This window comes from Erythrolamprus reginae, chromosome 2, assembly GCF_031021105.1.
Source record: "Erythrolamprus reginae isolate rEryReg1 chromosome 2, rEryReg1.hap1, whole genome shotgun sequence".
In the NCBI taxonomy this organism is placed as follows: Eukaryota; Metazoa; Chordata; class Lepidosauria; order Squamata; family Dipsadidae; genus Erythrolamprus; species Erythrolamprus reginae.
In genome coordinates, this window is record NC_091951.1 from 118,931,130 (window position 1) to 118,943,032 (window position 11,903).

At 41.1% G+C, this 11,903-nt stretch overlaps 1 protein-coding gene across 5 annotated transcripts in view; it reads left to right on the plus strand.

Annotated features, from left to right (window-relative positions):
• Positions 1-4,672: 4,672 nt before the first annotated feature.
• Positions 4,673-11,903, plus strand: part of RNF14 (ring finger protein 14) — a 29,026-nt gene continuing 21,795 nt past the window's right edge. Inside the window, exons 1-3 of one of the 5 annotated variants that reach the window (XM_070739329.1) lie at positions 4,982-5,046; positions 6,880-7,048; positions 10,199-10,361. In XM_070739329.1, coding sequence (XP_070595430.1) covers positions 6,965-7,048; positions 10,199-10,361 — 247 coding nt within the window. In that variant the 5' untranslated portion in view covers positions 4,982-5,046; positions 6,880-6,964. Of the gene's footprint in view, positions 5,347-6,879; positions 7,049-10,198; positions 10,362-11,903 lie in introns of all 5 variants that reach the window. The other 4 variants (XM_070739330.1, XM_070739331.1, XM_070739333.1 and 1 more) reach the window with 4 other exon arrangements.

Sequence of the window (11,903 nt, forward strand, 5' to 3'; positions counted from 1 at the left end):
ACTCCTTGCAAACATATTGGACTCTACATCAGCTTTTTTGCTTAACATCAGAATTAAAGAGGGCAGAAGTTTGATATTTTAAACTGACTTTTCATTGCTGTATGCTGCTTGGAACAACTCTCTGAAAGCCATACACATTACTTTAAACAAATCAATAATGAATTTTTACTGATAATTCTCTTAAAGACAAGAAGGCAGATGGAGTAGTGTGTAAAAAGAGGAGGACACTTGGATGGAGAATTTCTAAGCCTCCCTTAGGCATGAAAGTTGCCTGGGTGGCTTTGGACCAGTCTCACAACACAACCCTCTACACAGATTGATGATTGTAATGAATAGGGTTGAAAGAGACCTTGGAAGTCTTCTAGCCAAACACCTGCTCAAGGCAGGAGGCCTTAAAACATCCCGATTAAATGGTTGTCCAGTCTGTTCTTGAAACCACTTGCGATGCACCAGCCACAATTGACTTCTAGTCCTTTTCAATAGGCTAGATATGTCTCCCTTAACCATTCATACAATTTAGCCTTCATATTCTTCATATTCTCTTTTATGTTCTTGCTTATTTTGACTTGTACATTGCTCTGTTTGCCTTGGTGCTACTTTTGATAGGTCAGGCTATTCCTTTTTTCTAAAACGGATGCAAAGAAAAGCAGTTCTGCTTTCTCTGTGTTGCCTGTCATCTTGCCATCTTATCACATTAATGGAGCTATCATTTACTTGACACCTTGCATCTTAAATATTGAAAGAAACGTAATTATTTTTGGCATTAGTTGTCAGCCTTAACTCATTAGGTCCTTCACTCTCCTGATCCCACCCTTGCATATTTGGGTTATTTGTTGGTATTGTTTGTTCCTGCATGTGCCCTTTCCATTTTTTAAATTTTGACCTTCAATTTGTCAGCTCTTTTTGCAACCTTGTCTCTGGTATCTCTTGTGGTATCTCCGGTATCTCTTGCCTTCATTATCTCATTTTTTAGGGTTTCACAAATGTCCTTGTAGGCTTTCCATCCATGGAATCCTTCCTAATGTCTTGAAGTTAGCTGTCTTAAAATCTAAAACACCAATCTGACTTTTAACTTCCTGTTGCATGTATTAATGGTGATTTAAAGTATATGATTGCTCTCCTCAAAAGTTTCTATAGCTTCTACTCTCAACCATTTTGTCCCTACTACTGTAGTACGAATTAAGTCCAGAATAGCTGTCCCTCTAGTAACCATCACCTCTAACTTGTCTAATAACCTCCTCCTCTACCTTTTGCATGACAAAACTGTCAGCTGGGCACATGAGGAACCTGTCCAATCTCCCACTCCCTGCAGTTTGTTTCAGTTGATATCAAGGTAATTAAAGTCCCTCATTACTATAGTTTCTTGCACACTTCAACTAACTTATCTACAAAGAGTTCATCTATTTCCTCGGGTAGGTTGGATGGCCAGCAGTGCACAACTATACAAAGCCATTTACAATCTATAATATTGAGCCAACTACTTTGAAGAAGGCTTTCATTTCTAATGTTTATTTCTGTGGAGGTGTAGTAATAACATACACTCCCCCCTCTCTTTGGTGGTTTTTAAAAAAGTTTTGTCTTTTTTGAGGGATAGATGGCAGGAATATTAGGGATTTTCACTGCCTTGTATCAAAGGGGTCAGGAACAATCAATATTAATTTTAAAATCTTAAGGGTACAAGCAACAAGTTAGAGTAGCATTTTGCAATATATATATAGCCCAACCAGCCAGCCTGGAAGTCTTGGATAAATGCAATGTAGGAGGAATTATTGAGAAAATATTTTACTTCTTCATAGCAAAAACTATCCTATACGCTATAATTATCTTACTGATACAATACAGACAACAAGCCACTCACAATTTACAACAAGCCACCTACAACAAACCACCCCAACAAGCTGCACCTATGCAAAAGCGCATTACATTTTACACATTTATCAATCAATCAGGTTGTAGCACATTTTGTAGATGCAGGTTGACTCAGCATTCTTTACTTGTAACAATTATAATTCTTCCTGCATTGGGGTATTATGTCAGGTCAGTACTAATCCTGACAATACAGTCATAAGTGGGAGGAAATGGATGATAGGAATGATGAAAAAAAAACTAGTAGTAATAGTAGTGCAGACTTAGTAAATAGTGCTCAACAGTGCTGAGAGAATTATTTGCTTAGCAAAGTGATGGCGTTTGGGGGGAAACTTGTAAGCAACTCTTACAAGACCCTTCCAAGTAAACCCTTTATTGAATCTACGTATTTGCCTCAAAATGATTTCTGGCTGCAGTTTCCAGACAGGCAGTTGTTTTACTCGTGGCGAACGGGAAAACATCGAAGAACGTTGTGGCTCCTTAAAGCCTGCTCTTCCCCGCCTTTTTATTTTCCCCCCCAAATCGCAACTAAAGGCAAAACCAGGAAAAGTTCAGCTCAACCGATTCTATTTATTTATTTAATTTGTTTTGTCAAGTACGGATTGGTAGTATACTGTACAAAGATATAACAATGTTTATATACATGATACTAGTAAGAGAGAAACATTAGGACAGGGGACGGAAGCTGGTGCACTTATGCATGCCCCTTACTGTACTGACCTCTTGGGAAATGGGAGAGGTCAACAGTGGATAGTCCAGCAGCATAGCTGGCTGGAGAATTCTGGGAGTTGAAGTCCACAAGTCTTAAAGTTGCCAAGTTTGGGCACCCCTGGATAAAGTTTTGGGGCTGAGGTGATGATACTACAGAGTCAGGTAGTGAGTTCCATGCATCAACTACTCGGTTACTAAAGACGTATTTCCTGTAGTCGAGTTTGGAGCGGTTGACTTAACCCTGCTGTTCTGTTCGAAAAAAGTTCCTAATGTTATGTTCCCGGGTCACCCTGACCCGGACCGAAAACTCTTCATTTGCAGTGCTTATGTTTGGTCTTTTTGAAAGCTTTTTTCACCTGGAAACATGTTTGAACATTTCTGCACACAATGGAATGAAAATTGAACTGAAAAAATTAATCCTTATTGGTTTATTTTGCACATAAATGTGCCTCCCCCCCCCGTTTTTGTGAAAGTTTTTTCAATTTATGGATAGTTTTGCTTGCAAAATCCATTCTATTTTACTAAAGTTGGTGTGGGATTGGTAGCTTGAACATTTCTGCACACAATGATATGAAAATTGAACTGAGAAAATTAATCCTTATTGGTTTATTTTGCTCATAAATGGGCCCCCATGCTTATACTCAAATAGGCTTATACTCGAGTAGGCTTATACTCGAGTATAAAATGATATGGTGTTATATTCAAAAATAAACCAATAAGAATCATTTTTTTTCAGTTCATTTCTATTTTTCTTATGTTTAGGATTGTTCAATTTAGTATATCAAAACTTTTGAGTTTATTGATAATTTTGCCTGCAAAATGCATTCTATTTTACTATTCTATTTTGGTGTGGGATTGGTAGCTTGAACCTTTCTGAACATAATGATATGAAAATTAAACTGAAAAAATGATCCTTATTGGTTTATTTTGCTCATAAATGGGCCCCCATGCTTATACTCAAATAGGCTTATACTCGAGTAGGCTTATACTCGAGTATAAAACAATAAACCAATAAGAGTCATTTTTTTCAGTTCATTTATATTTTTCTTATGTTCAGGATTGTTCAATTTAGTATATCAAACCTTTTGGGGGAAAATTCCTTAGGGATTTGTAGCCTTAAAAAATATAAATTGACACGAAATTCAAAAAGGATGGGGGGAGGGGCTTTTTGATCAAAATAAAAATATAAGTCTCAATTTTTCCAGTTCAATTTTCATATCATTATGTTCATAAATGTTCAAACTAGTTTTCCAGTGGAAAAAGTTTTCAAAAAGACCAAATTCAAGTACCTAAAAAAAATCATTTTGATCCGGGTCTATATGACCCGAACAGAGTAAATGTGACTTTTTTTTTGCCAAGAAAAAAATTTTTCCCCCACCCCCACAAATATTTTTTTGATGATCAGCATTGTTAAATTGAGTAAATGAATGCGTAAGATTTTAAAGAATATTTCGGATTTGGAGCATAAAAAAATAAAAAGTGAAAATTGTTGCAAGCAGCCAGGGGGGGGGGGGGAGGCCTTATTTCTGATGTTAAAAAAACAGCAAGAATCATTTTTTTCAGTTCCTTTATATTTTTCTTATATTCAGAAATGTTCAAGGTACCATTCCCACACCAACTCCAGTAAAATAGACTGCATTTTGCAAGCAAAACTATCCATAAATTGAAAAAACTTTCACAAAAACGGGGGGGGGAGGCACATTTATGGGCAAAATAAACCAATAAGGATTAATTTTTTCAGTTCAATTTTCATTCCATTGTGTGAAGAAATGTTCAGACTACTTTCCAAGTGAAAAAAGCTTTCAAAAAGACCAAACATAAGCACTGCAAATGAAGAGTTTTCGGTCCGGGTCAGGGTGACCCGGGAACATAACATTAGGGAGTTTTTTTTTTCCAGCAAGAAAGAAACCTCCCACCCCCCCAAAAAAATTCTCATAGAGAGAACCCCTGAAATGATGAAAAGTCATGAAATTTCAAGTTTCAGATATGCAGGGAAATTTTTTTACAGGGTCTCAAACCTTGATTTCGGGTCTCACAGACCCGAACAGAACAGCAGGGTTAAGTCTGTGTCTGTCCTGCGCTCCTGTGTTGTTGTGGTTGAAGCTGAAGTAGCAGTTCTAGCATCCTCCATTCCTAAGCGGAACCCAAACTTGGTTTTCGGCAATCCCCGCTCCTTCCCTGCCACCCGCCACGACCACCGGGAGCTCCCCCCCGCCCCACTCCTCGGCTCTTCGGACCGGCTCCCCAAAAAGCTTCGCAAAACGAACCGGAAACCGTCGGATGCACATGACCCCGCTACAGTGAAACGCCGCCCTCCCTTTCCACGCCCGCCCCGTGTAGCTTTCGCAGTCCGAGCCGGAACTGGTCGCCGAAGCCAGGCTTTGCAAGCGGAGGAGGAGGAGGAGGAGTGTTTCGGAAGTGGGTGTCCTGGTCAGCGGGGGTGAACCGAGGCTCGTGGCGCGGGAGTGGGTGGGTGTTGGAGCAAAGAAACGGGATGGAGTGGAACGGGAGTCGTCGGCAAAGGGGAGGGCGGCGCCGGAGGCGCGTCGTGTAATCGCGGCGGTCTTCGTCGCTTTTCGCTCTTGAGGTTCTGTGACGTCACTCGATCGCTAGCACCCCTATTGCCAGAAGTGGAAGGCGCTCTTTGGGCTTGGCCGCCCTTTGAGCTCTCGCTCTCTCTGAAATATCAAGGGAAATGCCTCGGCCTTTTCAAACAGGCTCCGCGCTTGCTTTTTTCAAACATTACGAATAGGCAGCTCGTCTCTTTGGGTGGGTTCCAAAGTTACTTCCAGCAAAAGCGGCTCTTCTTTTTGTTCTGGAGAAAATCTTTAGAGAATAGAATTCTTTATTGGCCGAGTGTAATTGGACACACAAGGAAGTTGCCTTGGTGCACAGGCTCTCAGTGTACATAAAAGATAAGTTGGTCAAGAATCCTAAGGTAGAACATTTAATGGTAGTCTGGGTACAAATAAGCAATCCAGTCATATGAGGAACCGGTCAGCTATAAATTTTAAGGATACAAGCAGCAAAGTTAGTCATACAGTTATTAGTGGGTGGAGATGGGTGATGGGACCGATGAGAAGATTCATAGAAGTGCAGACAGTGTTGAAGGAATTATTTGTTTAGTGGAGTGATGGTTTTTTGGGGGAAAACTCTTCTTGTGTCTAGTTGTTTAGGTGTGTAGTCCTCTGTAAGTTGGTTTGAGGGTAGGAGTTGAAGCAGTTGTATTCAGTATGTGAGGTGTCTAAATATTTTCACTTGCCTCTTTTTAACTTGTGCAGCATACCATAGAAGGCAGGTTGGTAGCAATTGGTTTTTTTTTCTGCAATTCTTATTGTCCTCTAAACTCTGACTCTCTTATTGGGTTGCAGAACCAAACCATACGGTTATAGAGGTGCAGATGACACCGCACCTTAAGAAGGATATAATGGAACTGGAAAAGGTGCAAAAAAGGGCGACAAGAATGATAAAGGAAATGGAGCACCTCCCTTATGACAGTGTTTCCCAACCTTGGCAACTTGAAGATATTTGGACTTCAACTCCCAGAATTCCCCAGCCAGCATTCGCTGGCTGGGGAATTCTGGGAGTTGAAGTCCAAATACTGTATCTTCAAGTTGCCAAGGTTGGGAAACACTGCCTTATGATACCAGGTTACAACGCCTTGGTCTCTTCAGCCTTGAAAGACGGTGTTTAAGGGGTGACTTGATCGAAGTGTATAAAATCATGCATGGGATAGAAAAGGTAGATAGAGAAAAATTGTTTTCTCTATCACACAGTACTAGGACGAGGGGGCACTCCCTAAAGCTCATAGGTAAGAAAGTGAGGACAAATCAGGGGAAATATTTCTTCACCCAGAGGGTCTTTGGTTTATGGAATTCACTTCCAGAAGAGGTCGTGACAGCTGTCAGCCTTGATAGCTTCAAGGCAGGATTAGACAGATTCATGGATGCCAAGCATATAGATGGTTATTGAAATGGATGTCCATGTGCCGCCTCTATGTTTGTTGAAGCAGGCAGGATTCCCTTGAGTACCGCTTGTTGGGGGCCAAGGGAAAGGGAGGGTCTTGCATTCTCTTTCTGCTCAAGAACCCCATGGACAATTGGTGGGCCACTGTGTGATACAGAATGCTGGACTCGATGGGCTTTGGCCTGAATCAGCATGGCTCTTCTTATGTTCTTATGACAGACTCAATAATTACTCTGTAGAACTGTATCAGCAGCTCCTTGGGCAGTTTGAGCTTCCTGAGTTGGCGCAGAAAGAAGTTTCCTTATTGTGCTTTTTTGATGACATTTTTCATATTAGGTGTCCATTTTAGATCTTGCAATATGGACGAACCTAGAAATTTGGAGGTCTGTTGATACTGTCTAGTATTTTAAGAGGTGGAAGTATGGGCGGATTTCACCTCAAGTCTACCACAATTTCTACAGTTTGGAGTGTATTCAGTTCCAGATTGTTACGGTCGTACCACAAGGTTAGTTGTTCAACCTCCTCATCCGTGTGCAGATTCATCATTGTCTTGAATAAGTCCAATCACTGTTGTGTCATCTGCGAACTTCAGTATTTATTTATTTGGTTGGATTTCTATGCCGCCCTTCTCCACAGAGTCAGGGTGCAGTTTAACAAATAGATCATTAGAGATGCAGTCATTGGTATATATATAGAGAAGTTGAGAGAGCACACAGCCTTGGGGGGTGGGAGTGACGCTACTAATTGTGCAGGTATCTGCTGTAAATTCTGCTAAGTTTCACCAGCTGCTTATGGTCCACTTACAAGTGTGTTCAGGTACTACTAGCTGAAGAGTGTCTGGAATGATGGTATTGAATGCTGAACTAAAGTCTACAAAGAGGACCCTTCCATAGGTCAGTCCAGATGTTAGAGGACGTAGTGCAGAATCATATTAACAGCATCATCTATTGATCTATTTGCTCAGTATGGAAATTGCAAAGGGTGTAACAGTGGATTCTATTCTATGAGATCTCTAGAAGTCGAAAGCGATTTGATGGCTCATACCCGATTATTTTTGTTACTCCGACAAACCTTAGAGGATCCCTGTAGTAAGTATTTTGGGTATGGTGGGGTGGTGTTGCAGCAGTGAATGGATCCTATTTATGACCAAGGTCAGAACCAAATGGTTCATTTCTTCCTTTTCCTCTATTATTTTATCTTTACGACTTTGGACAGTTGGATCTCCATTCTACTGTTCTAAAGAGTTGGCGTTTCCAGCCTTTGAAGCCTCTTAAATTATCCTCTAAGGCAGTGTTTTTCAACCAGTGTGCCGTGGCACACTAGTGTGCCGCGAGACATGGTCAGGTGTGCCGCGAAGCTCAGAGAGAAAGAAAGCAAGAGAGAGAGAAAAAAAGAGAGAAAGAAAGTAAGAGAGAGAGAAAGCAAGAGAGAAAGAAAGCAAGAGAGAGAGAGAGAGAAAGCAAGAGAGAAAGAGCGAGAGAGAGATAGAAAGAGAACAAGAGAGAGAGAGAAAACAAGAGAAAGAGAGAGAGAGAGGGAGGGAAGGAGAGAGAGAAAAACATAGAGGGAAGTAGGGAGGGAGAGAGAAAGAGAGCAAAAAAGAGAGGAAGGAAGGAAGAGAAAGAAAGAGGGATGGAGAGAGAGAAAGAAAGAGGAAGGAAGGGAGAGAAAGAGGGAGGGAGAAAGAAATAGAGTGAAGGGGAGGAAGAGATAGAGAATTTTTTTGTCCAAACTTTTTTTAGCCACTCCCCCCCCCTCTCAATGTGCCCCAGGGTTTCGTAAATGTAAAAAATGTGCCGCGGCTCAAAAAAGGTTGAAAATCACTGCACCAAAGGATACTTGTGCAGGATCTGTAAGTAGTTTACAGAAATTAGAAAGTTTCTGGTAGTTGTTGTTTTTAACAAAACAACTTTCTAAAGCCTGATTATTGGGAATTTATTAAACTTAATATTTTAGGCAGAACAATAATTTGTGACACACGCCTTTCCTGGCCTATATTTTTCACCTACTTTCATACATATCCTTGATAGCAAAAAGAATTCCCAAGTGAAATCAGATTTAGGAAGGGAAAGCCTTATTAGTTTTAATAAATGTTCACATGGAACCAAAATTAATGATCAAGAACACCATTCATGAAAATTGATAGCATAGTGAAAAATTATCTTTCCTCCCCTTTTTTATAGAAAGTAAATACTATATTTCTTTGACTCTTAGTGGACAACATGGATTATTATTCTTTTTGCTTCTGGAATGTTTGCATACATTTCTCTGATTATTCAGAAAATAAAATTATATCATGTGACTAATTAAAAAGATACCAATTGTACCTGGCCGCTTAGAAGACTTTAAACTCTAAGACAGGGGTAGGTAAAGTTGACTAGCCCTACGGTGAGGTACGTGACAAATAAATTTAATAAATAAATAAATATGGTGAAAATATAACAGAATAGGTGAGATCATCCAACTCCATAAGATGAAGTATTATCAGGACCCGGCTGATACAGTGGTACCTCTACCTAAGAACGCCTCTACTTACGAACTTTTCTAGATAAGAACCAGGTGTTCAAGATTTTTTTGCCTCCTCTCAAGAACCATTTTCCACTTACAAACCCGAGCCTCCGAAACTATTATCAGAAAAGGAGGGGAGAAGCCTCCGTGGGGCCTCTCTAGGAATCTCCTGGGAGGAAACAGGGCCGGAAAAGGCAGGGAGAAGCCTCCATGGGGCCTCTCTAGGAATCTCCTGGGAGGAAACGGCCTCCGGCCTCCCTGTGGTTTCCCCAATCACACACATTATTGGCTTTTATATTGATTCCTATGGGAAAAATTGCTTCTTCTTACAAACTTTTCTACTTAAGAACCTGGTCAAAGTTCGTAAGTAGAGGTACCACTGTACTCAACTTTATACTGTATCTCCAACTGTTGTGACACAAGTGTTGCTGTCATTTCCATTTCACGGTGTCTGGAGGCTGTGGGGGACAACGGACATCATTTAAACCCTGGGAGGACTGAGTGGCTATAGCTCTAGGCCTTGAGACCTAGTTTAACAACTTTAGTTTTAGATGTGGGTCATACTTTCCCAGACAGATCCTGTGCACAACCTGGGAGTTCTTCTAGACACACCACTCCTGCTCAAAGAGCAGGTGGCAGTCATAGGTAGGAGAGCCTTTACTCAATCTTGTTTTGCACCCTTTCCTTGATTGTGAGTCCCTGCACTCAGTCACTCATGCCCTGGTCATCTCGCGCTTGGAGTACTGCAATGTGCTCTACATGAGAGTATTCTTGAAGAATATTCAGAAGCTTCAATTGGCACAAAATTAAGCAGTGCATTCCAGGTGGCCCATGGAACAACTCTCTTATGTAAACTGCACTGGTTTCCAATTTGATTTATAAACTGTGATTGAAGGTATTTTGTTTCAACTTCCATAGTCAAGACCAACTATACTGCATTTTGTTTAATGACAATGTTTAACTTTTAAAATAAATAAAAAGATTTGAATATTTCCTGGAATTTTCACTTGAGACAAAAAGATGTCATAAATCCGAAGGCTACTGTTGTCCGTTTGGGTACTGATGAGCTATCTTTACTGACTGGAGCAATTTATTCAATTTACGGCGTCTTCATAACATATTCTAGAAATACGCTTATCATTCACAGATCGTTTCAATGTCTTCAGAAGACAAAGAATCTCAGGAGGATGAACTACTTGCTTTGGCAAGTATTTACGATGAAGATGAATTCAAGAGAGCACAAAATGTACAAGGAGGAGAAACTCGAATCTGTGTGGATGTGCCTCAGAATTTCAGAGTATCTCTGAGCGGTAAGTCCGACTCCCGTTTGGATTCAGATTTTCTTGAAAGGTATTATATATAGCTGTTGTGGTTAGCTCAGGCCCAGCTCCTGCCCCAAGGAATGTGGATGTGGATGTGGGGGAGATATCCACATGCCGCAGGCCTGTTTTGCTCCCAGTAGAATCTGCCGACGAAGTCTCCTCTGACCAAGGAAGCGAGAGTGACAGGGAAGAGGGGAGTTTGGCAGACAGCCCAGGAGGAGATTAGTCATCTGTATCATCCCTGGATTCTGAACAAGAATTAATGACACATCCATACATGCGTAGAGTGATGCATAGGAGACAACAACTGAAGGATTATTACAAGAGAAAATGAGGCCACCTGTGGTTGGGTGGGGCTGCTGTAATTAGTGCTACAGATAAAAGTGCAGCCTGGTGTTTTAGCCTCATGGCACTTTATCTGATTCATTGTTTCGTCAAGATTGTGGTTTTTGCTGTTTAGGCTTGTGTGTGTGGACTCTCTGGACTTTAGAATTGGACTCAATTTCCCAGTTATTATTTCCCAGCTTTTCAGGGACCTCGTGGTGGTGAGCTTAGCTGCATGCCAGCTTCCCTGTCCGACCTGGCTACAAGCTTCCCTCACTTCTCTCGCTCCTTTCTGCCACCTTGTGAGCCTTACCTCCCCCAACCCACCTTGCTTGACTCCCAAGTTCCTGCTGCCTGAGCCCTAAACCGCCTCTCTCTGCTCTTCCAGCAGACTCCTATCCTCCTGCTTTCCCCACGCAGCCTAACTTTCAGCCTCCCTTCCTTTCACTCTGTTTGCATGTTTCCCTCATTTCTCTCTCTCCTTTCTGCCACCTTGTGAGCCTTACCTCCCCCAACCCACCTTGCTTGACTCCCAAGTTCCTGCTGCCTGAGCCCTAAACCGCCTCTCTCTGCTCTTCCAGCAGACTCCTATCCTCCTGCTTTCCCCACGCAGCCTAACTTTCAGCCTCCCTTCCTTTCACTCTGTTTGCATGTTTCCCTCATTTCTCTTTCTCCTTTTTGTCGCCATGAGAGCCTTGCCTTCCCCCCCTCCCTGTCTGGCTCCAGGTTTCTGCTGTCTCACCGTAAGAGGAGAAGAAGGGGGGACAGAAGGAAAGGGAAGAAGGAAAGGAACAGAAAGAAGAGGAAAGGAGAGGAGATGAAAGAAGGAAAGGAAAGAGAAAGAAAGGAAAGGGGACGGGAGGGGAGGGACTAGAGCTACAGCTCTGGAATATGGGCCTGACTTTCCCAACAATATTAGCAAGCCACCGTCAAATAAGCTTCAATTATTTTGTAATAATTATACTAACTTTAATAATTTTGTTACAATTAAAGCAACCTTTAAAGACTTTGTTATGATTAAATTAGCTTTTATGATTTTGTTATTACTAAATAAACATTTATAATTTTGTTATATTAAATAGGTGAATAAAATGGAAGTTCTCTGATCATTATTTTACAAATGTATTTATCTTTTAAAAAATCATATTAGTGGTCTGCAGGACTTCAAATTATGAATTAGGGTCCGTGGGATTTAAAATTTTTGAA